Source organism: Ursus arctos, unplaced genomic scaffold (genome assembly GCF_023065955.2).
Source record: "Ursus arctos isolate Adak ecotype North America unplaced genomic scaffold, UrsArc2.0 scaffold_12, whole genome shotgun sequence".
Taxonomy (NCBI): Eukaryota; Metazoa; Chordata; class Mammalia; order Carnivora; family Ursidae; genus Ursus; species Ursus arctos.
The window spans coordinates 51,200,595-51,228,181 of NW_026622786.1; the positions used below are offsets into that span (position 1 = coordinate 51,200,595).

The window sequence follows — 27,587 nt, forward strand, 5'->3', positions numbered from 1 at the left end:
GGGGAAAATTTGTAATTACATAGTTTAGAGGAAGAGAAATGGGTGAATAGAGGTCCACAGACCAAGGATCTCCCTGGAGGAAAAAAGACAAAAATACATCACCCAAGCGAGGTCAAAGGGACCAGAAGCCACTCGAACACAATCATGTGATATATCTAGGAGAAGAAGGAACAGAGATTATACATATTTGCATTGTGAACAGTATGTATTATACAAACTTAAAATCTGTAACTAAAATCTAGTGAATCAATCTAATGAAAATCATTCACACGGTATTATGTAGACAAGTATGTTTAAAAAAATATTTTAATAAGCATATTCAGAATGGCAGACAGGGAATGGGAAAAAGGAATTATTTTACAGTGCAAAATTACGATGCATAAATTTAAAAACATCTAATTCATAATTTTAAATGCCTATTTAAATATTCAAATACTTTTTAAAGCTCAACAGATTTGTGTTGAACTGAGTTGCAGATTCTGAACTCTATTTGAAAACACATTATAAAACAATACCATTTCAGATGAAAATGATAGTGCTTTGCTGAGGGTGGGTATGGGGTGGGGGAAACTAAGTAACTATGAACAAAGGCTTCTTTTCCCAATGCAGTTTGTTAAGAGTTCAAGGGTTATGAAATGTACTAAATCTTAAAGCAAATTAAATTCATGATATTACTAAAAATTTCAAAGTAGTGCAATGACTTATCAAGTTATAGTGGCTGCATTATGAAGAACAAAGTACTGTGTGAAATACCTGTATAAACACAAAATACAATTAAATATTTCTTCACAAAAAGCTGAGCATTATGTATTATAATAGTGGAATGTCTTTCATTAGGCACACTTTAAAAAGGTAAGATTAAGAAAAGTAAAATTTCCTAACATGTATACATGTGCCATATTTGCAAACATGCCTGAGAATGTACTAAAATATTCCCACAAACCTGCAAACAAAATGCATCTTTAAAAAAAGGTCAAATAGCATCCCTAATATTGCAACAACTTAAGTATAGCGTCACTCTTCATTTTTGAAACACTTCTATAGACCATCTTTGACAAAGAGCTAGGAGACAGGATACTTGGGATCGTGTAATAAAAACTGATTTAGAAAATGGATTGTGAGCATCTGCTAAAGCTGCCATTCTGGATAAATTAATGTTGTAAGTCAAACAAAACAAAAGCAACAAAAAATTCATGCTTCTCAACAATTCCACCCAAAACCTTGATTTACTCGGATATGTATGTAACAGTGAATGTGGATTATATGAAGTCAAGTGTTGTAAAGTGGCTTTTAACACTGTTTGGGGAAAAGAGTTGTTCACATTGGTGGAAGGAAGCAGTCTGAACATATGTTAATAGTAATACTTCATGGGGTAAGGCCTAAACCATAACTTCTCAGTGCAAACCTTTACTCAATTGTCTGAAACAGTTGAGCCATTAAAAACAAGACCACAGAAGATTTATTTTAAAAAGGCATTGGCTCTTGAACTGATGGCTGAAAATGACTCAGTAGAAGCATTTGGGGTATGCCTGTGTGAAAAAAACAAGAATAGTTAATAATCTTTTATAAAAGTTTGGATATAGGTTGGTCTATCAGCTGTATAAAACTACATTTTTAACAAGAATTTTCCACTAAAAATAAAATGGCACTCTTGCAAGGCTATGCACATGGATGATCCTGTTTGTAATCACACAGAGCAATGGTTATACATCTTATTTTCATTTTGGAAATACACTCCATCACTTTTTCCTCATAAATCAGTATTGTTATCTGCCAACTCCTTGTGTGTGCCAATATCTAAATATTGCTTGACCTTTTCCCCTGTTTAGTTAATGCAAAAATGGGAAATTTTATAATGCATATAAAAATAACCAAACAGGATTCTGGTCAGCATGATATATTGAAGCACTTAAGCCAACATTAAACTTTTGTCTTGCTTCAAAAATAATTTTGAAAATTATAGCAAACGCAAAACAACTATGCAATCTAGGTATCATGCTTAATTTCAAAATTCTCAAACTATTTGTCCTTAAGTAGAAATTTGAAAAAACAAATTTTCACAATCCTTTATGAATGCTTTTACCACCTGTATAAGAAACATGACTTAGTTACTACACAAACACTTAAAAATTCATTAGAAAAACCTTAGCAAAATAAAATGAAAGCTGACAGACTCAGAATATCAATTCCTCTCATAAAAGTTTACCAACTGTACAAGTTAAGAAAATTATACAAGCTTTTGTATTAAGAAAGGACAGCTCAGTCAAGACATATGTACTGTAAAAATCTTTCAAAGGCTACAAAGAATCTGGAAAAATACAGAATGTATTTCTTAAGCCCAGATAAGAATATGGAAAGACATCATTGATGTCAACAATTTTACATACACAAACCTGACTTGGTTTATTTTTAAACTTCTATATATAAAAAAATCATGCTAGCATAACTTTCAGGATTCATAAGGGTTTCCTTAATAATGACACTCAATTTGTATGGAGAGAAAAATGTCTCTTATAAAAGATAAAGACATTTCAGGAAACTCAGAAAAACGTGTTAAACAGAAATTTGAACTTGGTTTTTTCTTCTCTGCCATCAAACTAAGCAAAAAGTACCTGTAGTGAGCTTTTAAGATTAATACATCAAATGAGAAGGTACAGATATTTCCGGTAGTTCATTCAAATTTACTACACTATTTGTTATATTCTTAACAGGGTCTTTACACTTTCAAAGTAAAAAAGTCTACAAAGGGCAGAATTACAAAATCTTATTTACTAAAGTTAGGACTCAATTCAAAATTTTCAAAATTTCAACCAACTGCTTCAAGGAAATCAACTTTTTAAGGTAACCCATCAACCCTGAAAATTTTAGTCACACCAGATTTTACTCCAAAGAAAGTAAAACAAGTCTAAAATTTAGTCATCTGTGTTTTCAAGTTCTTCAAATTTTCCATGTGACATTGCTTCTTGGAAAAATTCAGAAGAACCTGGACTTTCTTTTCCATTGCTGTTTACCCTTCGCCTTTTGGCAGGTCTCTCACTTTTTTCATCAAAATCATTTTCATTTCTTGCAGTCATATGGGCAAGTTTTGGGTCAGTGGTAAGGTTATCTGTTTCATAACCATTAGTATCCATATCTGCATGAAGTGGTCTCTTATTTCCACCTGTTGGTCCATTAACATGTAACCCTTCAACTTTGATTTCTTCTTTGTTCAACATTTCACCTGGTCCATTAGATGACACCCCTACATTGGAAGAAACATTAGTGAAACTGCTAATATTAAAAAGCTAGCTATGTAAACTATTGTAAAACAGCTATTGTAAAACAGCTTTTCATCAAGGATGACAGGTGTCAAATCTATGTATATGTATGGTCTGAACTCTGGCTATTTACTGAGTAACTGGCTATTTACTGAGAACCTTGGGCAAAAGTTACTTATATTCTTTGTACCTCAGTTTTATCACATATACAATGAGGGTATAAGAGACTTACCTTACATGCTTGCTATGAAAATTAAATAAGTTAATAAATGTAAAGAATTAAGAACATTCTGGCACATATATTAGCTTGTTGGTGTTACGTAACAACAAATAAGCACTGGATTCAGTAATCTAAATAAGCTGAATTAAAGCAAAGATATGCACAAATTAGCAAAATGATAATAACTTTCTAAAACTAGGTAAAAAAAATGACATTTTTTAGAAGCTTGAGTTTTCTACTGCCATATATAAAATGACATGACTTTTATTCTTAATCTAAGTAAACCCATGGGTATCGTGCTTTAAGGGTAAAGATCACACATTATATTTATCTAAATGGTTTAATCTGTCACAATGTTAAAAAATTAATGCTTGCACTGGCCAAACATACATTTGAAAGTCATAAAAGCAAACAAAATTCCTCCATAACAGGTGAGAAAAGAAAGAGAATATTTACTCAAAGTTATAGTTAAAAAGGCACGTTAGATTTGACTGCAAAATCAACTAGACATTTTGGATACTTAATGTAAATACAGAATGTGCCACTGGAGAGAATTAAATTTTAATTATCTAAAAAATAACATTCAGTATGAAGGATGAGCCTCAAATATTACGTTTTGGTCAAAGAAAATATTCTATGTCCCCAGCTCAAAAGTGCACTCAAATCATAAATACATATGGGGATTATGCATCATGATGGAGAAGAAATGATCCTGTTACAGTAAGCCCAAAGAGCTACGTGACCACTCTGATAGGTAAAAAAAAAAGATTTCAAGACACTAAGCCCCTTACGAAAAAAATAACATTGCACTGGAGAATTCCTTCTTTTCCTTGAAAAACCTGGGAATCTTGATTATGGGTACCTAGGTGAATGGCTTGTGGGCTACTGAATAATTTATAGGTAATTTATAAACACCTCCTTAGATTAACTGCATATTCTCATTAAATGATTAAAAAAGAAAAAAAGAAACAATTTGGTATTATGAGCACACAGGGAAAGACCTAAGTAGTATCAATTGTATGCGTCCCTGAGCTTGCTCTAGTCATAAGGTTAGACCTCTTAGCTGCTTATTCTATTTCAGCATAGCATTATACGACATGCCCTCGAACCTGTTTAGAACCAAGAAGTGGCTGCTGAGCCCTCTTGTTTGTTTGTTTGGCTTGTTCTTAGGGGGAAATAGTGAGAGAATAGAGAGGGGTCACCAAATGAACAAAGTATATTCACTCCAGCAGTGCCAGTGTGAGACCAAAGGTCAGAATAAGGGATAACCGTTCACAGTGTTCTTCTAGTTTCTGTTGGGGAGCTTAGCTCTCCACTGGCCGTCCCCTAAGATTGTTATATCAGAATGCAGGTGCAGAGCTTATCTCTAATTCACCAGTTTCCTCCTTATGAGAAGTGAAAGGGGTTATTAGTCTCTGCTTGGCAACTGTCTTACTTAGGAAGACCATTTTAATTAAAGTAGAAATCAAAATAATTCTCTGACTAGGTCTTACTTATCAGCACAGTGGTCCACTGTACATTTTAAACAAGACCATTACCTGAACCTCAAACATAATGGAATGCCATTTGCTTCTTTCTCACAGAGATAAAAACAGAAATGTTTCTGTACAGTATTAATGCAGAGCCTGACACCTGCTTTATCTTTTCTCATCCTTCAAGGTTATTCCTCTATCAGAGAGAAAACCATTCAAAACCATGCCCTTGTTATCTTCTACTTTTCACAAAAAGCCTTAAAAGCACTTTCCTGATAAAGTGTTACAGCTTTCAAACTATTTCATAAATACCTGTGCACTTCTGATGTGAAATGGCTACTGTTTTGGTCTAAGAGTTAACAAGAATATTCTATCCAAGCATCACAACTGATTAAGAAAATTGATGCTACTCAAAAAGAATAAATCCCTTAAAAGAAATGGTCACTACTGATGGTTTATTTGTATTAAATTTGGTTTTTAGTGATGTCAGCAGGAATTCTATCCAATCTGTATCCTATGTTAGTACGTACGCTGGTATTATGTATGTTCATTTTGTGGGTATTTACAATTACTATTCTTAAAACTTCTGCACTGGAAGTTTAATACAAACCCAAACTGAACCGCCCCGGCTACTAAAAGAAAAGTGCCCTTCATCATGAACAAACAAAAGTACTTCTCTGGTTGCTTACCATTTTGATTATTATTGCTGATAGTGCCATCTTCTTTCTCAGACTGACTGTTACTACTGTTTGAGGCAGTTGGGGGAGGGGATGGTGCTCGACTAGAAGCAGCACTTTCACTTTCATCTAGAAGACGATCCATGTAATCCCTTAAAATTAAGTGAAATGATAAAACATTATTTTCTTTTATTAAAAAGCAGAAAATTAAAATTGAGGTTAAATTTAGAAGGCTTTATTAATAAATACGTCCTAATTTTCACTTACATTCATTCCAGTGCCTCATCTACCCCACCAGGATCTGAACATTTAAATGGAAAGCTCCTTTTGGTTACATGTTTGCTGGAAAAATGCATAAGGGCTTTAAATCAGCAAATTTTAGACACCTATAGGAAGTTTTAAAACTATAGGCAAGTGCTCAGAGTGGCCCATTTAAAATCAGAGGATCTATAAAAATGAAGAGAGGGATGGTGCCAATCAGGAGTACAAAAGAATTTCTTCACAAACACAGACTGGAAGTTTAAAGCTCCTAATGACCCTGTGATGGCTACAGCAATACCTGAAAGACAAATTAAGGCCTACCAATGAATCACGTCCCTGAACTTTCCTGGGTATCTTCTGTATATCACCTTTCTGCTCGATCAGAGCTATAAAAGGCTGCAATTCCTGAGCTTATCTGCTGGCTCTGTCTGCCAGCATACCATTAGAAGTGAACTCACTTCTTCCCTAAGTTATTCCTGAACTATATGGCATGGAGGGACGGCTGTATTAAGGGACTGTGGGTTGGGGTTAGAAGATCTGGGCTAAAATACTTACCTCTGAAGTTTAGTGTCTAGAACATCATGTATGTATCTAGCACACAAGACTTTGCGTAAGACTTTTATAGGAAAGTGTTTCTGTAAACTATGAAGTGCTTTTAAGTCATCAGAATAAAGGTCAGCAAACTATGGCTGTGGGCTGGCCACCGGTTTTGTGAACAGTATTTTGATGGGACATAGCCACATCACTCGTGTGCATAGTATCTGTGACTGCTTTTGCACAACAGCAGAGCTGGGTGGTTGCAAGAGAACTAAAGGCCCGCGAAGCCTAAACTATTTACTCTAGCTCTTTACAGAGAAAGTCTATGATACCAGTGCTGGGCTCACTCCCCAAAGGCAGGAATTGTATACTGTATAGTCTTTTTGTTCACCACTATACCACCTGTGCCTAAGTTGTGCGTGGCACACAGCAGCTCAAAAAAACCCATAAAGCCATTATTTTAAAATTTCCTCAGAATAGTTATAACAGAAATATTAAGACAAATCTTTAGAATTTCTGAGCAGATAAATAAGAATGTGTGTAAAAAAGAAACAGTGGAAAGGCTTAGGATTTTACTGCAAGTCTGTGGCAGCAGTCTACAACAGACAATTATTAACTGTAGCTATAATATCAAACTACATGATCACACTGGCAATATAATAAATATAGGGACTTGAAGCTTTCAACAGTTTGACGTACAAAACACATACCAAAGAAATGTATATAACCATGAGCTAATCAATTTACCATTCTAGGCCTTTTTTTCCTTGCCTAAAGAGGGAATTAAATTTGATGATGTTTTAGTACCCCCTTCAGCTCTATGCCATTCATCGTAATTCCAGAACAATTATGTAACAAATTTGAAGCACACAGAAACAACAAATGAGTATGAATGCAAAGGGATTTCAGAAGCTAAGACTATTAAAGAACAGATGATACATGATGAGGAACTGTTGGAAATAAATTTGGTATGGCAGGAATGGATAATGGAGGATATGAAAAGTGAAGGAAAGGAAGCTAAAACTGACTAGATACTGCAATGATATTTTGAAAGAATTATTATTTCTTAAAGAGTAATGGCATCCACAATTCTTAAAGAAGGAGAAGAGTCAGGTGGGCCATCCAGGAGGTTGGAGTAGCATTCAGATAATCATAGTTATGATGGGTTAACTTCTACTTTATAAAAAAAAAAAAAAGAAAATTATTTGCAAGGCTGTTAGAGTAAAATCTCCAGTTTGCATATGGCTACCAGTTCTTCCAGGCAGTGACTAGAGAAAATCTGCAGAAGATCTCTGCACAGGCTGTTTATAAGGCATAAAAATGGCATATGTGCTTCATTCTGGGTGAACAAATGGAAGGTAAAAATGTAATAGAAAAATGAACAAATAACTTACAGGATAATGTGCTCTAACTATGGATTTTGACTAAAAAAGGAAGATGAAAAAACTCAAATTTCTGTCTTATAATAACAACATTTTGTGCACTGGAAGTGCAACTATTAACAGAAGGAGGTCCTGGAGGCAAACTGAAAAACATCTCCATGTTTACAGAACACCACGATTGCTCTCTATTTGGGCAATAATATATAGTCTGGTCACAGCTTCTTATAGAAGATGTAGCATAACTAAAAGGGATAAGCAGGAGTAAAACATTACAGTTCTGTCAGTTAAAAAAAAAATAAACAACAAAACTTTCTATGAAACACCTACAGGGGACATAACTGAAGCCTACAAAACCACAGTATTCTCGCCTGGGGGGGGAAAACACATTTGTTCACTTCATACCATTATACCAGGGGATCACTGTAAAATCTTAACGCATGAGAAAAGAGATGATATGGTATTACTTTTAACTGCAGCTATTCTACCTACTGAATACTTAACTTTAAGAACCGAGGTTACAGATATAAAGATCTTCAAAAAGTTTCCAGAGCTATGGAGAGATTATTAGAGAAACTAAAATGTTTGGCAGCATATCCCTACCTAACCTGTTGAGCTTGACAGCACAGAGGACCAACTAAGCCAGCCCACAACACTTCCCTTGGTGATGCTTTCTGAAAGAGAAAACTGGATGAACCATGGGTCTGACCCAGCATGGCAATTCTTATGTTCTTACTGCTGGTGACGACAGATTGCCTGTAGTTCGTGTGTGAACATTATTTCTGAAATGGGTGAAAAAAATGAAAGATGTTACTATTGCTTTTCCCTATAGAATAGCTTGAAAACTGACTATTTTAAGATATACTCTGAAGACTAGATAGCTGTAGCTAGTTCTACATCATACCTCAATATTACCAATAAATCAAGAAAAAAATTAACTATAAATTTAAAACATTAAACAATTAGATAAAATTTGGAATACTATGTATGAAATTCCACTCTAGCCATCGTGAGCTTTGAATAATGGGGGATGAGGCACAGAGTCCAATGTCCCATGATTTTCAGGGACAATGATACCCATTTATTCCCTTTTAGATAATTTTGCTTTGGATTTTAGAGTGTTTGATCCTCCAGGGAAGTGACCAGCAGAGACACCTGTAAATGAACAGGACCAAGAAATAGTCTAGCCTAGGAGTTTGCAAAAGCACAATCAAATACGCATATAAGCAATCTTTCACAGGCAGTTATTCGGCCAACCCTAAGAACTATACTGGTACACACTGATCAAATGAAGTCACAACTTAGCATTATTTTTATCCTGTAAACAGCAAGAAATAATCAAGGATAGAATGGTAAAGTTTAATTCCACCTTAACAATTCATCAGCATTTTAGAGCAACTCAACGAGAGGCGAAGGGTTTGTTCAATACTCTAGGTACTTAAGTAACAAATTACTAGTGGCAGCGGGGACAGTTTTTTTCCAAAGCTAGACTGAATGAGGCTAAGAGATTCTGGTGCATGGCAACTGGTACAAGCATACAAGGCATTCTGCATAAAGACTACATATAATAATAACCCATACTCCCTATTTCACTGCGAGTAAGCTAAAGTTGCAGGACTAATATTAAATATTTCTGTTAGAGGAAAGGTTTCAGGAAATCTGGGAAAAGGGAAGTCACCATGGACACATTCTTTCCTCTTTAAAAAACTTTGTAACAAAAAAGAAAAAGAATTTGCCCTGATTTATTATCTCCATGTCTTTTCCCTTTTATATCATCTATACCCAAACCTTATTTTGGTTCCTGGGATCAAAAGTAGACTGGACAAGGAAAAATACTAATTTCCATTCCTTTTTAATAAAAAGGGCCTCTATTAGGCATACAGCCATATCGCTTTTGAAAAGAGTCTCTTTCCTATTCTCACTGTGCTCACAGTATTATTAGATTAAAACTATGTGCTTATACTGAATGGAACAAAAATTAACAAAACATGCTTTAACAGCTGTTATGATCCATTTCCTTTCCTGAAAACACACTCTAATATTTGCTTTGATATATTTATTGTCTGAAGCAATATGAATTGTAGTTTATAATGTTTAGACACTAAATGTGTTTATAGTGTGTAAGACACTGAAAAGTCTAAATGCCCTATGAAGATATGTCTACAAATAAATTTAAACTAATGTAAACTTTTATCATACTGAAAAAGGAAGATTCTAAAAATTACAATCTTCTCAAGAAAAAAGTTCAAGAGCAAAAATAGATGACTCAACAGAGAAAATAAACTCACGTTACACCAGGATGAAGATTATATTTCTTTTTTCCAAATCGTGTTTGCTGAGCAAAGAAATCATAACGTTCAGATTTTTTCCACATATAATAGAATGCTACACATTCACCAACTGACCTTGTTCGAACCTATAAGAAACAAACACTTGTTTTTAAGAATCATCTCCTCCTTAAAGCAGTTATTTCATGAAAAATATCTGAAGTCTGAAAACAAATTTATGTGTACCTTAAGTAATATACAATACATTGTATAAAATACGACACTGCAGCAGCTTTGATAAAAACCACTCTTTCTAAACTGCCTTTGAGAGAAATAATACACTGGCAACAAATCTTCAGATATTTAGCATTACGCTTTTTAAAAAACTATCATCTTAATTTACTATAAACACTCCTCTATTGAAAATGTCTGGAAGTGGCATTTGAGTTAAAATTAATGTTATAAACAGTTTGCAAATACTTTTACCCACAGGTTACCTAGGGAGTCTACCTTTCAATTCCCATTTAAAAGATACTCTTAGTAGTCCCATCGGTGATCCAGGCTCAGGTATTTTATTTTCTAGAAAGGCTGAGAATATTCCATAGTGAGTAGAAAAGTATTATAATAATACCAATTTTAATTCATTGTTTACGAAGTTACTCCAGTAACTGTGTTCTATTTGTGTGAATGGATGATTCCCCTTCCATAAACGCTGGCAAATGATGTGGACGACTTCCCTCTTTTTGCTACTTGACTTGGAGAGCTGTGGTAGGGTTGATACACATAATAAAATACCGGGAGTTTAAAAGAAAAAAGCTATCTGCACGAGTGTTGGGATGCAAGACCATATTGCTTTAAACCCAGAAATTTCTAATCTTGAAGTTGGTGTCCTGTGGGACTAACTGTACCTAAAGTCAATTTGACGACATCCTCGTTTCACTATCTGACATATATTTTTCTTTCTTCCCTTATACCTGCACTTCACAAATTTTGCCCATGTTGCTCTAAGACTAAAAGCCATTAAGGCTTTTTTTTTTTTTTTTAAATAATCTTCTCAAGCTCTTTTTTTGCCTCCTTTAGAATCTTATTTCTATATAGACAAAAGGCAAGTCAATTGTACTTTACTGAAAGCAAAAATTAGAAAGATATTTTGGGGCATGCAACATTAACAATATTATGAAAAATCTTCAATAAAGCCTAGAACTCATGATTAAGATCCAAACTTCAATTCCAGGTATAAAAACAAAGTCTTAATGTTTTCACTGGACCATTCTTCTTCTTCAAGAATAACTGTCCTCTTTTTTGTTCACCGTAACTAGTATACTGACATAGATAGGTCAGTTGACTTCTGGAAGACTGAATATCACCATCCCAAATATTTATAAAGAAATCAAGGTCTTATTTTCAATATGACATTAAAGACTTTTTTGGCTGGTTGTTTCAAGTTACCTATTAAGTTCTTACTCCCTAAAAAAGGGGATTTCTGGGGGGGCGTTCTTGCTGCTGCTAGTTATCATACTAGCTTATTACTCCAGGAGTCCCCTCCATAGATAATCCAGCACGGCTTGGTTAATATAGTGTTTGAATTCAAGCTAGAAAACTCTTATCCCAAAATGTTGCTCCACTCAACCAGGAAAAAATATATTTTTTGTTTTTTTACAATCAGAAACATACAGGTCTAGTCATTAGTATAATGCATTCCTTTCACAGAATAGCCATCACTCAAAACTTAGACGCTATCTTTAAGGAAACATGTAAAGCCATGCTCTCTGTCTTTTCTTTTTGCTAAAAATGTGAGACTTATATAAGCCCAGAACTTACTTAATTTCCTCCATTTAAACTCTGAGATTTTAACTTTGCACATCCTAATTTCCCACAGAAACAACACATTTTTCTATTATATAACTGTACAGTTCCTATTAAAAATCTTACCTGATTTTAGTTTTAAGAGAATTAAACCAAAAAATAAATCTGCAAGTAATTATGAAGTTCTTTTGGGTATACACTGACATTGTATAATTGATATTATTAATATAGAATGATAAATGAATCATGTTAAATAAAATTGTCAAATTATAAAATCATAATGTATAATAAAGCTGATTTATTGAGATATTCTTCTGGAAAATTAAATTTTCATTAAAGCCAAATTAAATATTAAGTATCTGATTTTAGACATTCAGGACTTAAATAAATGTAGAAGATATTTTAATTGTAAATAATGTCATATTAAAAACGTTTTAAAGTTTCAAGATTATTTAAAGATCAGTCCTTTAAAAAAAATCTGTCACAAGTTTGTGGAAAAAAGCTTTAAGTAATTACATCGTATACACACATCCCACTATCAGCCCAATTCTTAAAGGCTCCTAATATCATGCACTGAGAACAGCCACTTGCTAAACAGACCCCACAGAGTCTAGGCATGTTTATAATTCCCTAAAAATCAATACATTAAAACACTTATAGAACCGTTAACATTTCAAAGTAATTAAGATATAAGATGATCTGGGTTAACTAAATATCTTTTTATAAAAGAAACAGTATCATTACTTACTTTATTAGCCTGAATCAAATGAAAATCCTTTCCATAGGCCTTCAGCCCTTGTTCAAAATTTCTACACTCTTCTTCTGTCCAAACAGATAATTCCTCTGACAAAATGAGGAAGAAAACTGTTAAAGCAATATTCCCCTAAATATTGCAAATAAACGGTTATAAATAAAAACGTAAGTATCTAGTAACAGTATTTTAACTCCTGAGCTCTCTTATTGATGGCTGCAAAAACGAAGTGATAAAAACTCTGTATTTAATAAAATTTTGGATGATTTGGTCCCTAATTCTTCAACCTTAACTTGGACCACTTTCTCCTTTATGATCTAACTATACTAGCCACCTTTCAGTTCCTTAAATTCACTATGTTCTTTCTCACTTTAGATTTTGTGATGCTGTTCCCTTTGTCTAGAATCATTTTCTGCCTCACGCCCTTTTCACCTAATTTGTTTACATCTCAGCAAAAATATCACTTCGTTCTATAAACTCTCCCCAACAGCCTCACTCTTTCCCCAAATTAGGTTAAATTCTGCTGCAAAAAATTTGAACTGTACCCTAATTCTCCATAGAAGAACTCATAACTATTTTTCAGCTTCCCTACCTAGGCTCTAAGCACCATGAGGGCAGGACTTTTGTTTACAATTATATCCTCAGAACTCAGCACATCCTCCAATTTTCGTCGAATGAATAAGTATCTTGTTTACTATGTAATGTTATATAGTGTTCTTAGTGAAGCAGGGTGGGAGCCAGTTTAGAGTAAAAAAAACAAAAAACTGGATTTATTTTAGTTATGCTTCATTGCTTATAAATTATGTTTGCCTCGGCAAAGGTAGTTTAGTTCAGAGACCTCAGTCTCATCATTTTGAAAGTAAAGTAACAATTGTCACATTCCAGAGTTCATAGGGCTATTAATAAGATCAAATAAGAAAATACTTAATAAAAATGGCTTGAAATTGAAAGGCATCATGTATGTTTATTTTAATTGCCTTATTTTCCCATAAGGAAGGAACAGCCTGAATCCCATTTCCCATAATGCTTATTTATTTAACAAGTTACAAGTTATTTGTTATTCAGCAAATATTTACTGAATTCAGAAAGATCAGTATTATTAAATTTAGGATATACCTATGTAGACTGAAGGTCTTAAGCTTATTAAATTTCTGGTAAGTCATGAAAACAAAATGTATTATTTATGCTTACCTCTAGCCGCTTTTACATTAAATCTTAATCTTCTCAATGCTTCTTCTGTGTCAAAATTGCATTTAACCAATTCATATAATGCCTAGAAAAAGAAAAGGCTTCAGTATGTGACCCAGACTATGAAGCTCAAGGCTACAATTTCTTAAAAAAGTAAAAGCTTTTCCTGAATCCAGTATTTCTTTTCATCATTTCTGGAAGACAAATAATTCTAGTGAATGCAACACAGAGAGCACTAAAGAAAAACAAATTCAATCCTGATAATTAATGCTTCTAAATACTTAGAAAACAGGATAAGCAAATAACTCTAACTTGGCAGCCACAGTACCTCAGAAATTTAAAAATGAAAATGTGATTTTATAAAAATCACAAAACCTTTCTTTTTAGCTTTTTGAGGTTCCCATTCAAATTTAAAACAAACCAGAAAGAAAAGCATTGATGAAAAAAGGTGTTAAAAAGAAAAAAAAGATAATGCTGTTATTAGGTTCATGGTAGGGACTGGTCTACTACATCCCTGACAACTTCATTCCAGATGTGTATTCCCAAGTTGATGTTCTTAGGGATATCCAAAGGAACTTCAAAAATCCTAATAAAAAGCATACACAGGGAAAATGAGATCCCATTTTTATTGTAGCTGAAATCATACTAACGAAGCGAATGTGTATGCTAACTATTTCAGATTCCCTGTTGATGACAGTACAGGAATTCTGGTGGCTAGTATAGTAACGGTGAATGTGAGAGCATTTACATCTATAAATGTAAACATATAAAAAATATATATAAAATATATATGGTTAATTTATTTTGGGAAAACTTTTAAGTTATTTCTTTTTAAAAATTGGACTATAGTATAGAGCTGTATTACATTAGTTCCAGGAGTACAACACACTGACTGGACAACTGTACACATTATGCTATGCTCACCACAAGGGTCACGATACAAGCCTATTACAATTCCACTTACTATATTCCCTATGCTGTACCTGTCCTCCCCATGACTTAGTCATGCCATAATGTAACAGTTACTTCTTACTCATGTACCTGTTCATTGTCTTTTATGTGAGATCCTTCAGGAATTGCTTCTACACCTTTCTCATCACCTGTTCTTCTAGATGCATCCTTGAGAAATACAATCACTTTATCTTCTGGTAAGTACTCAGGGTCCCACAGGAGCTGATCATCGTTTTCATATACTGAATTAGTAAAACATAATGTTAAAAAAAAATGCCAAAAACTGTTCAAGTTTGTGTTAAAACACTATCATTGACCAAGTAACTCACACTTAGGAGCCAAAATGTTGATTACTGACAGGTAAAATGAGGTCCTAGTATCTACCTAACTTGTTCTTGGGCCGTATTTATAGCCTAAGTGATATAAGCAATCTAAACAGAGTGATACCATTTGATAGCTCTTTCACAGCAAAGCTAAGATGACTTAGCTTGAGTTTACCAAGTCCAAGCTCTCTTTGTTTGAAAAGCACCACCACCACTTACTATCTCTGTATGACCTTGGGCAAGTTACTTTCCTGCTCTTTGCCTTACCTGCAAAATGGGAATAACAACACTATCATACAGGGTTGTAAAGATTCAAGACACTTTAAAACAATTCTGGCACATATTAAGATTTAAGGGATGTTAGCTATAATTATTATTTTTGAAATAAGAGGCCTAAAAGAATGCTCACCAAATGTCAACACAGTTTATTTCTTGGTGCTAAGATTTAGGATCATTTTTCTTACTTTTATATACTTTTCTATGAAGCTTAAAAATGTATTATAATGAACGTGAATCATTTTCATAAAACAAGAGTCCTTTTTTTAAAAAAGCATTTAGATTTCATCAGAATTTCCATTAGAATAAGATTAAAGCCCAAATGCCATCATGATTTTAAAAGTGAAAGGAAAGGAGGAAAACCTAAGATGAGAGCCTAGTGCAATTCTAAACGACAGGAAGATGGAAATGTAGACAAAATTAAGAAACAGTCACAAGATAGAAAAAATACCAGAAATCTGGCACCATTGCAGCTAGGGGAAGAAAATGTTTCCAGGAGTACTAGACTGGTTAAATGCTGTTAAATGGCCAGTATGAAAACTGAAACAGGTATGCTGGATTACTAACAAGGAGCGGAATGTTTCAAGAGCTGTTTTTGTGCAGACACGGAGCCCAAGCCACACTGGAGATGACTGAAGAGTAAATGAAAGGGGAAGAAAGAAAGCAGAGAACTCTTGAAAAGTTCGGTTGTAAGGGAGGAGATGGGGGTAGCAACTAGAGAGCAAGTATAGTTGAAGAAAGTTTCTGGTTTTGTTGGTTTTTAAACATAGGAGACAATCATTTAAATGCCAACAGGAAGGAACCAGCTAAAGAAAAACTGAATTTAAGAGACAGAGGATAACTGATAGTGTCAAAGTTCCTTGTGTTATAAAAAAGGAATTAACAGCTAATTAAGCATCCTCTATGTATCAGGCACTATGTTAGGTGTTTTCATATAAATTACCTTGTTTCACACTCCACCCCAACTACACACATACACTTTAAAATATCCTTCTACCTTTCTGTTCCCCAAAATTTACTCTTAAGTACAAGGACAATCTCCAGAAAATTTCCTTAGTAAACCTCACCCCTTTTCTAACCTGCTAGTACAATCCTAGTCAAACTCTAAATTGTAAATACAGTAAAACTGCCGTGATAAAGTAAATTTGAATACATTACTATTGATTTTTGTTCTCTGCTTAGCCTCTGTTCACTGAAGGGGGGAGACTGCAGTTTTTATGTTGAGACTGATGGGTAGAAGGTGGACAAGGCTTACAAGGAAGCCCTAAGAAACATGGAAGGTGCGTCCCTGAGTCCTCAGTGTTCTCCCACTTAAATATCCATATATCGGGCTTATGAAACAAGCATAAAAGACCTGGAAGATTATTTCTGGAATCATTCTGTAAGTTTCAGACAGCCACAGGATACAGATTCCCTATTTAAGCTGAGTACACAAACAACAGCAGATGGCGCCAAATGACAAGCCAGACCCTAAAATTGTGACAAGACAGCCAGACAGGCTGACCCTGAGAATATACCTCAATGACAACATACTGAGAAGTAACCATGGATAAGAACAATTCGCATTTCCACAGAGAATAAACCACACTGTCTTTACTGGTTTCAGAGAGAGACCAAATTATTTTACACTTAAGTTTCACTCTAAATAAAATAGGACTTTTGACTATGCTCTAAATAAAACAGGCAACACAGCTGATTTTTATTAGGTGTCTGTTGCAGAACAACTAAATGCCAAGAAATCAGAATATTAGAAGAATACCACTATGGTAAAACACACTAAAATACAGAAGAGAAATAACATCTATAAATATGATATGAAGAGAAAAACTATAAAAGCAACAAAAAGAAACAAATACCCTTTATTATAATTACATAAAATGACATGAACATGATGGATTTCAAAAGATCACATCACTGAATAGCATCTTCTGAAACTCTTTCTAAATGAATTACAAAGCCTAAATATTAGAATCTTTAAAAAGCAAAAACAAATACACGATGGTGGATACAATTTACATGTGATTATAAGTCAGAATTCAGAAGACAGGAGCACTCAAGTTAGGTAGGGAAGTGCTTACTATGGCATTTTAAGTAACAAATTAAGCTCATCAAATAAACAAAATGGGTTGTCAATATAATTCAACAAGGTTCACTGGGTGTGTGTGTGTGGGGGAACTAATGTAGAAAGATGAGAAACCACCACCAAAATACCACAAACTTCTGCAATATGGGAAATTAATTCCCAATTAACAAATTTATACTTACTTTCAGTTTTAGTAAAAAAAAAAAAAAAGTTTATTTTTAATGTCTAAGTAAAAATTCAATCTAATTAATATATTATGAGGATGAAAATGCCAATATATAATCAGCTATGGTATAATAATGAGGTTTACAACAAAAATTCCCACGTTCTTAAAAGGTCACATTATGATTAATGACCTACATTTTAAGTTGTCCAGCTGAGCTCTTCCTATGTATAAGCTAAATGAACTACCTTTTTAACATTATCATCTTCAACTAAGGATAACACATGTGTACATTTTCAGTAAATAACTTATCAATAATTTGTCAAATGTTCATTAGAAACAATGATTTACATGGTCCTTTGCTATTCACTGCTTCCTAATTCCTAGCCATCATTTCCTTACTCTAAAACTCTGTCATGCAAGCACAAAAATTCGACCAGGAAATACCTTAACTCCTTTCTCTTGACCTTTATCCCTCTAGGTAGACCAACTAATTCTCAGTCTAGTCCAGGGTTCTCAACCTCAGCAGGACTGACACTTGGGGCAGATGGCTCTTAGTGGGAGGACAGGGGTAGCAGCCCTGTGTTCTAAGATATTTATTAGCATTCAATTCAGTCTTATCACAAAAGCTGCAGTGTTCAGTTTAGTACATGAAACAAAACACACACGGAACTGAAAAATCATGCTTTTCATCTACTCAACACTTCTTTGGGAATTAAATCCTTTCCATCTGGTCTGAGTGGGGCTGACACCACACCCTGGAGCCCCAAGAAAAGATAAATGAGCCCAAGCCACAATACTCACTCTTCTCTCTGGTCACAGTAATTACTTCTGGCTGACTATGACTCAAGATAAGTCAATAGAGATTCTTTCTAGGACTTTTGCTGGAGCAAAGGTGGATGCGGAAGTTCTCATTTTTCTTGGTTCTCTAGCTACAAGGACAGTGTAAAATGTAAGCCGGGAGCTCCCAGTAGCCATCTTAACTTGTCTGGCAATAAAGGAAAGAGGTAAAGGGGAGGGACAGCTGATATAATATTAGCCCCCCAAATCCAGTTATATTTGAAGCCACCCAGAATCTTGCAGTTAAGCAATAGGTAGATTGTTTTTTGCTGAAGCTAACTGAACTGGGCTTTTGCCATTTGTAAGTAAAACAGCATAAACTGATGCTTTCTGAAACTCTGAATAATAATAAAACCTAAATAATGGGTAAGATTAATCATCCATTGAACATTAAGGCCACTCACTGAGCACTTACTATGTGCCAGACACTACGCTATTAAAGCTACACATAAAAATATCACATGTAAATCCTCATGACAGGCTCTGTAAATAAATGCTCTTTTATAGCTATTTTATAGATGAGGAGAAAAAGAAGTTAAGTAAACATGTCCAAGGCCAAATGCCTATGTACTGATCAAAGTTCAATGACTCCGCATCAGTTCTGTTAACATTATTCTGCACCTACCTAGTAACTCAGCCACCAAATGTTCACTGAGTACCTATGTAACAGAATCATACTAGGTATTAAGGATACAAAAATGAATAAAGAAATGATTATAATACACTGTGCTGAGTATAAGTGCTGATTTACATAAATTTAAGAAAATGTTAATTGTGTAGTTGAGATTGTGTAATAAAGGTTCAAAGGAAAAGGACTCAAACACAACTGTAACAAATCTTGTTTATATAATTGTTTGAAATAGAAGTGATTACTGATGAGGAATATATAAGCTGCATGGAGTCTAGTAAAAAAGAAATCAGATATCAAAGGGAAAAAAATTTATCAATGTCTTCCCAGGATACTCAGTAATAGGGTTTCCTTGTATCAACGAAAAAATTCTAATCCATTTGTGTCAAATAATTCCTACAGTGAAGGTATAAAGTATATTAGTTTTGTAGCATTTTTATCAAAATCAAATGCTCTCCCTTTTGAATGTGTGCTCACCAAACCAATGAAAACACCTTGCAAACTTTATCCTGCAAGGGAAAGAATGCACTAATCATCAGTATCCCTTTAACAGTTGTTTTCTAACAGTGTAGTTTATGTAAGTTTCACATGAGTTTGGTTTGTGTGCACAGGGTCGCCTAAGTGGTGACAAATTCTGGGTATCATGACAAAAGTTTGAATTCCCAGAAATACAAAACTGAGGAAAGTCCCTGCACCACAGTGACCCCTCCAATGCAGTATCACCCTGCTAAATCTAGTCTGATGCTCACACAATCTAAAAATGCTTAAGGTTCACATGGTAAGGAAGTTTCATAAATCATACCTTTCCTGAAAAAAAATATTATGTATAATGGCTTTCTAAAATTACAATAAAACTGAAAGCATTGAACCAAAATTTAAAACACTAAAAATTAGAGGTCGTGATCATTTATTTACTGTGATATCTGACAATACAAACATGTTAAAATAAAACAAAACATATTAAGAGATAAGTAAAACTACCTTTGGCTCTAACATTAACCTGACAAATAAAAAACCAAGATATTTTCCCACCCACCTAAAAAATACAAAATTTTCTAAGATAGACACCAATATTTTTCATATTCTAAACTTTTAAAAAATTTCGTAAATTAGAACATCTAATCAATGGTGAACATGTGCTAATCATTATATAGCATATAAGCAAAGCATAATACTTAAAATTCAATTACAAAAATAAATACAAATGCCAATGGTTCACTTGTTTTTGCACACAATTACAATATACTGACAAAACATATGCAGAGAATTTCACTATATAACAAAGTAACTCCATTCCTATATATTGCAGGAATTAACTTGAAAGTGAGCACAAGTGGTGTGTTCAAACATTTTTCCAGCACTAGAATTTACTGGCCTGTGGTGTTCCCTTAACTGCTCCTATCTACAGCTTCCCTGAAAGCAGGTACATACTTACCATATAAAAGAAGTTTTTGGAGAGAATACTAAAAGGGAAACAAACAAAAGAATTCTACAACTCTGACAGGCTCTGCATATGTAAACTGAAATGTGAAGAAGACAGCTGAAATAAAAGAAATGAAGGAAGACTTCTAGCACTGAGAGATCTCTTACTACACATGAACTCATTAAAAACACACAGAACATTCTTTCTGGAACTCACTCAAAAGCGAATAATCTAAAACAGACTTAAGTCCTCAAGTATTTTATGTTACTGGAAGTTTAAGTATTTATGACTTACCTCACACTTTTTAGATAAAATGATGGAAAAGTTATATAAAATTTAAGTATAAAAGTTTCCCAAATTACTTTACAAATAAACAAATATCAAAGTACTCAATGTTAATAATATTAATTAAAAGTTTCAATGCTTAAAATAAGCTTTTTTATCACTGTTTACTTGAGTTTTTTTAAACCTAACAGCTTCCCTTGACATAACCTTTTAAATTTAAATTATACAGATTATAATTTACAATATGAAAAAAAAGAAATAAAAAGCTGTGATGTTTTAAGTCACTCAGTATCCAAAAGGCATTCATTTTTTTCTTGCTAGATTTCTATGGACCAACTGGAAAAACAGTAAACATATTTCTTCTTTCAGAAATAATGAAGAGTCCTTTTTCATAAATCAATGGGGGTAACAAACTGTCATGATCTTATTCCATTATAAAGTAACAGTTCATCACTTCAAAGGCATGAACGCAAGCTGTATAACTTTATTAATAACCCACCTTTTTCATTTTCTTTGTATCTACAAATGCCAACTGGAATCTCTGCTTGAAACATGGAGCCCACCATAATCTCCTATTTAAAAGTAACATGACACATTAGTAAGATCTAGTCACACAGATTTTATATACATTTTCTAGCTTTACCATCTTCCTGGGTAAACTTCTTCATGGTTTCTCTGTCACAAAAGACACAACCAATTAACTACCTCAGAGGAGTATTGTGAGGATGAATGAGTTAATAATAGATAAGAGCTTGGATACGATTGGATGAAAACATTAGTAATAATGGGGTATAGTGCAATATACACAATGAATATAAACTTTACTTCAAAATATGGAGAAAAAGAAATAAAAATGAATTCTTATAATTTAATTAATAAGATAATTGCAAACGCTGAAAAACAGAAAATCAAATTCGGGTACTTTAAGATATTTGCAGTCTAAACTATGGACCGTGGGTCAGCACCATCAGAGTCACCTGGGAAATTGTTAAGAAATGTAAATGCTCAGGTTCACTGAGACCTACTGAGTCAGAAACTCTGGGAATGGGACTCAGCAAATAGTGTTTCAACAAGCTGCTGGGTGATTCCAACATATACTTCAGTCTGAGAGCCACAGATAGAAGGCAATGAAGTAACAAAAAGGGTTTGTATAAAGCTCAGTAGAGGCAAAACGGATGAAACTCCAAACCAAATGGATAAGCAGTTAGTGCCTGACTTTCACAAAACTATACAAAATGAAAAAAGTAACCTCCCCAAAACATAATTAAATTTTATTTTAGGAAATGTGGTCTTCAACTCTACATAGTCAAATCACAGACCAGAGGAAACCGGCAGTTCAGAAAGATAATGAGACCACCACTGATGAGAAAGTACCAAAACAGAGGGACCAAGATTACACTGACCCTCCCTTATCTGGTGGCTAAATGTTAAGAATAAATTTACTGCATTTTCAAAATGAAGATGTAGGTAGGAAAGGTACAAGTTTAAGTCAACAGTTTAACAGTTTTAATAACAGTTTACGGGCACCTGGGTGGTACAGTCAGTTATGCATCTGACTTGGTTTTGGCTGAGGTCATGATCTCAGGGTCGTGAGATCAGCCCCGTACTGGGCTCTGCCCAGAGTCTACTTGAGATTACCTCTCCCTCTGCTCCTCCCGCCCGTGTGCTCTCTCTCTAAAATTAATTAAAAAAATAAATAACAGTTTAAATAATTCTTAGGATTTGACAAGTTCCTCTCTCCTGTTTTTGTCAACCCACGGATAGTACGATCTCATTTTATCTAGTGTAACTCCAAAGACATGCTCTATATAATTAATTTATTGCTACACCTATATAGGAAAACCACTCAATTTTCTAAAAAGAATATAACATACAATTTCTTCTACTCTTACAGAACTTCATCTCTTTCACTGTAAAAAAGAGTTCCGTATCACCACTTCTTATGCCTCTTTTAACTTTACTCACCAAGGCCTACCAGAGAACAGACAGTCAAGTTATCACCCGCCCTGTCTGAGGCACTTCTAAAAAGTATCAATGTCTGGATCTATTCCAGACGAGTTAAATTAGCATCTCTGGATGAAGGCCTTGGTAATCAGTGTTTCAAAGTTCTCCAAGGGATTCTAACATGGAGCCAGGTTTGAGAGTTTCTGGGCTAGTATAAAGATAAGACACCTTCTTTTTCCTGTTGACTTTAGAACACTTCTTTTTACCTGCTGATTTGTTCTGTAGGGAAGGGAAGGGAAACAGCACTTACCAAGTGTCTTATGTATAATTTTCATTAAATCCTCACCAACTTGGACAAGGCTAAAATTTTTATTTCCATATTATACCTGAGATGACACTCAAAAAAATTAATTTCCTCAGGAATACACTATTAATAAGTTCTGAGGCTATAACCTGGACTCAAAATTGGTTTCAAACCTGTCTTCTCTAACCCAGTTTCTAAAAAAATTCAGTATCTTACAAGCCTTAGAAGATGAATCTGAATCTTGACAATTTTTACTACAACAAAATCATACAAAAACAAATAGTCTGGATTTACCGTGGCCTGTTTTATTACATAATTTTCCTGAGGAAGGGAATATTCTCCCATGTTCTCCCTACTCTGAGCTTTTGTTCCTTCATTAAATATAATAATTCAACACTTACTCAAATATTCTACTGTATACTTCAGACACAAAAACAATTTAAGTTGGAGAGAAAGTTTCAGAGAACAGCTTAAGAGAAAAGATACATAAATTTGAATATGTGGTAGAAAGTTTAAGATGACTTCTAAAGTTTTTAGCTTTTTTCATCATAATTTCTGCATGGTGTAGGAATCAGAAAAATATTGGAGTGAAGAACACTTGTCCAAATGGATCGCATAAATAGTGGGTAACTCTGTGATCCTTGTTTTCAGTCTTCAGCTCCATCATTCATTCATCATCCACTCAAATTAGGATAACCTTCCCTTAGCGTCCTAACCCATACCCTCCTTTACCATTCTAACACACTGAGAGAGGTCTCTTTTTTTATTTTTTGTCCATACGTATTTTTCAAAATTTAAATTCAATTAATTAACATACAATATATCATTGGTTTCAGGGGTAGAGGTCAGTGATTCATCAGTTGCATATAATATGCTCCTCACAACACGTGACCTCCTTAAAGTCCATCACCCAGTTACCCCGTCCCCCCACCCCCCTCCCCTCCAGCAATCCTCAGTTTGTTTCCTATGATTAAAAACCTCTTATGGTTTGTCTCCCTCTCTGATTTCATCTTGTTTTATTGTTTCCTTTCTTCCCCTATGCTCCTCTGTTTTGTTTCTTAAATTCCACATATGAGTGAGATATTATAATTGTCTTTCTCTGACTGACTTATTTCACTTAGCATAATATGCTAAGATGTCTCTCTCTTCTAAACATCTCCTTAGAAATCCAGAAATGGATCAATTCTGGCAGAAGCCCACAGTCCTTGGGTAGCCCAGTCCCAATTCATTTGAATACTTCATTCTTCCTAATAGAAACTCTGAGATATTCTTTTATTTTAATTAGCAAGGGTGTCAGCTCTTTTTTAAGTTTGCCCAGACATCCCAAACCAAAAAACTTTTTTTTTTTTTTTTAAAGATTTTGTTTATCTGTTTGAGATAGAGAGAATGAGAGCACAAGCAAGGGGAGTGGCAGGCAGAGGGAGAAGCAGCCTCCCCGCTGAGCAAGGAGCCCGATGGGATGCGGGACTCAATCCCAGGGACCTGGGATCATGACCTGCACCAAAGGCAGATGCTTAATCAACTGAGCCACCCATGTGTCTCCCAAACCAAAAAATTTTAAACCACTACCACCAACAACAAAAAAGCCACAGCAAAGACTCAAAACTATTAACTAATCATAACATAAAAAGTGCAGAAAGTCCACTCAATTTGATGTTTAGAGCTATTCTGCTTCTGAAGAAATGATTATTTATGCACTAAATTTAAAATCAGACCAAGGAAAAGAACAGCAAAAAAACAAACAAAACAAACAAACTCAATGGAGTTTTTAAGAGCAAAATCAAGTACGCTATCTCAATAAGAATGACATTTCTCCTGTATAAATGATTTGTTCTAATAAATTCTACATGACATTTGACATATTTTCCTAGTAAGTTCAACTACTTTGCAACAGCTTAAAATTAATTCTTCTACTTATATGTATAACTAAGTTGTACAGTTATACAATTTTATAATTAAAAACTTATGTCAATATATAATCTTTAGATTCACTATAGAAATTAACTTATCATACGTAATTATAGAGAAGCTCAAATCTGTTTCTTCACTCAATATATTCTGAGTTGTAAATATTGACATTAATATGGGATAGAAAAACTTATAATCTAAATTATTAAACAAAATCTACTTAACAGAACCAAAGCCTCAATTGCTTTCCCAAATATATAAAAAAAATTTACTTGTGATACTTTTTACAGTGCAAAGAAAACCTAAATCAGCACTAGTTCAAAATTTCAACTTCTATTGTTGGTTTGAGACTAATTTGCTCAAAAAAGTCAATACCATTATTTTATTTTACAAAAAAGTAAGTATTTTTCTCACCACAATGTATTAAGGGGAAATCTGAACATCCACCAAACATTTAAATGTCACAAAAGGGGTTACCTCAACTTTATCAATATAGCTAGTAAAATAATAATTATACTGCTTTTTAATATTAATTTATTTAAACTTTGGGAAAATATGCCTCTAACTACCTTTTTCCAGTCTTCTGATGGAATATAATCTTCATCTTCTTCAGATTCTTCTTCTATTTCGCTATCTAGAATAAATAAGACAATATTACAAAATGATTGTTTATCCTGTCCACATCTGTGTATTATTTTTACACCTACCATCAAACATTTAAGTATGCCCGAAAATATTTGTAGAATAGGACAAGATATTTCTGATCAAATAATACCCTATCAGTTTAAAACAAAACAAAACAAAAAATCCATAAACCTTCTGGGACAATTCTAATCCTAGAAAACTATATTCTCAGGAAATGATTTCCTACAAAAATTTAAGAAAAGAATTGGCGGGTCAATATAATCTGTTCCTAAACCTAATTCTTCCCTAATAAAACGAGAATTTGAACAAAACAAAAACTGGTGTCCAATCAGTGCTCCTTGAGACACTGAGAACTCTGTAGCAACACTTGGGAGAATGTGAAGGGAGGCTACGTATGAAGACTTCCATCCTCCTCAACCTCTGATTTATTCAGAGCAGGCAAGGTGCCATTTGTTTACACTTTGGAGTAAAAATGTGTTTACATAAAGGGATAGGAAATTTGAAAACTATTACACTGTCAGCATCTTCTCAACTGTAAAATGGAATGCAAAGTTCAAAAGGATAACGTTACATATAAAAATTACATCTTCCTATGGAAAAGCTAAGATAGGCAGTATATATAATATACAGCTTCTGTGCACACATCATAACTGAAAGACCAGCTCAGAAGTATGAAATAAATATTGTTTTAAAATTCAGTCACTTAGGGGCACCTGGGTGGCTCAGTCAGTTAGGCGTCTGCCTTCGGCTCAGGTCATGATCTCAGGGTTCTGGGATCAAGTCCCGTAACAGGCTTCCCTGCTCAGCAGGGAGTCTGCTTCTCCTTCTCCCTCTCCACCCTGCTCATGCTCTCATATAAATACAGAAAATCTTAAAAAAAAAAAAAAAATGCAGTCACTTAGCATCCCACTTCTAAGCAAACTCTGGCAATTTACCTAAGAAGAAAAAGGAAAAATACCAGGCTTTCCGCAAACTTAATATTAACACAATAATTTGTTATTAATTTTATAATATATAACACAAATTAATAATGTGTGTTAAAAAAGAGAGTAACCAATCTTTTACACTGATACACTTTTCAAATGGACCATGTCTTTGATCAAAACTCACAATAAAATACCATTAGCAGCACTACATTCACTTCTAAACTAAGTATGTATCAGAAATCATTCACACGAAGCAGTAGCCACGTTTAATCAGTTATTACACTGCTCCATTTCATGAGAGGTTACTGTTCTTCAAGTGTTTTTCTTTCTTTTAAAGCACAAAAGTTCAGACCCCCAAGTTTAAACTAGTAACACTAATGGCTGCCTTTTTCTTATCAAAGAGCGGTCATCCAGAGTAATGATTCCTGCTTAGAATGAAACACCATGGAGCAAATAAAGTATGCAAATATTCAAGATACAGACATTAAATGTTGTCTCAACTATGCACATCTCTGACTAGATCACAACTGTAGTAAAATTAGGAGAGTTCATTTTGTGTGTGACATATTCTCACCTCAAGAGTAAACCACTTCTTGAGAACAGGGAGCCACTGCTTAGAGAAAGCAACGCTTATGAAATAGCTAAAAAGGGCTAAGAGGCAAAGAAAGTAGAAAATGAAAACTGAGGAAAAGACTAGGAGAAATAAAAAAGATGACTATGAGACAAATTAAAGAAGTGTTGGGGGTCAAAATTTTCCCCACAGGAGCCTGCTAGTGGGGAACAAATTGATTGACTTTTTAATGGACAGAGATTTTATTTAAGTAATCTCTACACCCAACATGGGGCTCAAACTCACAACCCCAAGTTCAAGAGTCATGCTCTCTACCGACTGAGCCAGTCAGGTGCCCCTGGAATGCCATCCTTAAGAGACACGTGTAGACTTAGATATGATGAGACAGCTTTAAGAAACTCAGATCAATTTTATGGAGCCAATAAAGCCCCTTGGAAATGTTGGCCTGATACCTTGCTTACAGAGCTCCCCACAGCCTTAACAGGCCTTGCTAACAAATACT

General features: G+C 34.2%; 1 protein-coding gene across 15 annotated transcripts in view; it reads right to left on the minus strand.

Moving 5' to 3' along the window:
* Nucleotides 1-288: 288 nt before the first annotated feature.
* Nucleotides 289-27,587, minus strand: part of MIER1 (MIER1 transcriptional regulator) — a 60,657-nt gene continuing 33,358 nt past the window's right edge. For all 15 annotated transcript variants that reach the window (XM_026497859.4, XM_044383754.3, XM_044383748.3 and 12 more), the window contains 8 exons: nt 25,513-25,577; nt 21,287-21,359; nt 14,857-15,008; nt 13,819-13,900; nt 12,625-12,719; nt 10,092-10,219; nt 5,639-5,778; nt 289-3,241 (listed from right to left, as the gene is read on the minus strand). In XM_026497859.4, coding sequence (XP_026353644.3) covers nt 2,913-3,241; nt 5,639-5,778; nt 10,092-10,219; nt 12,625-12,719; nt 13,819-13,900; nt 14,857-15,008; nt 21,287-21,359; nt 25,513-25,577 — 1,064 coding nt within the window. In that variant the 3' untranslated portion in view covers nt 289-2,912. The remainder of the gene's footprint in view (nt 3,242-5,638; nt 5,779-10,091; nt 10,220-12,624; nt 12,720-13,818; nt 13,901-14,856; nt 15,009-21,286; nt 21,360-25,512; nt 25,578-27,587) is intronic.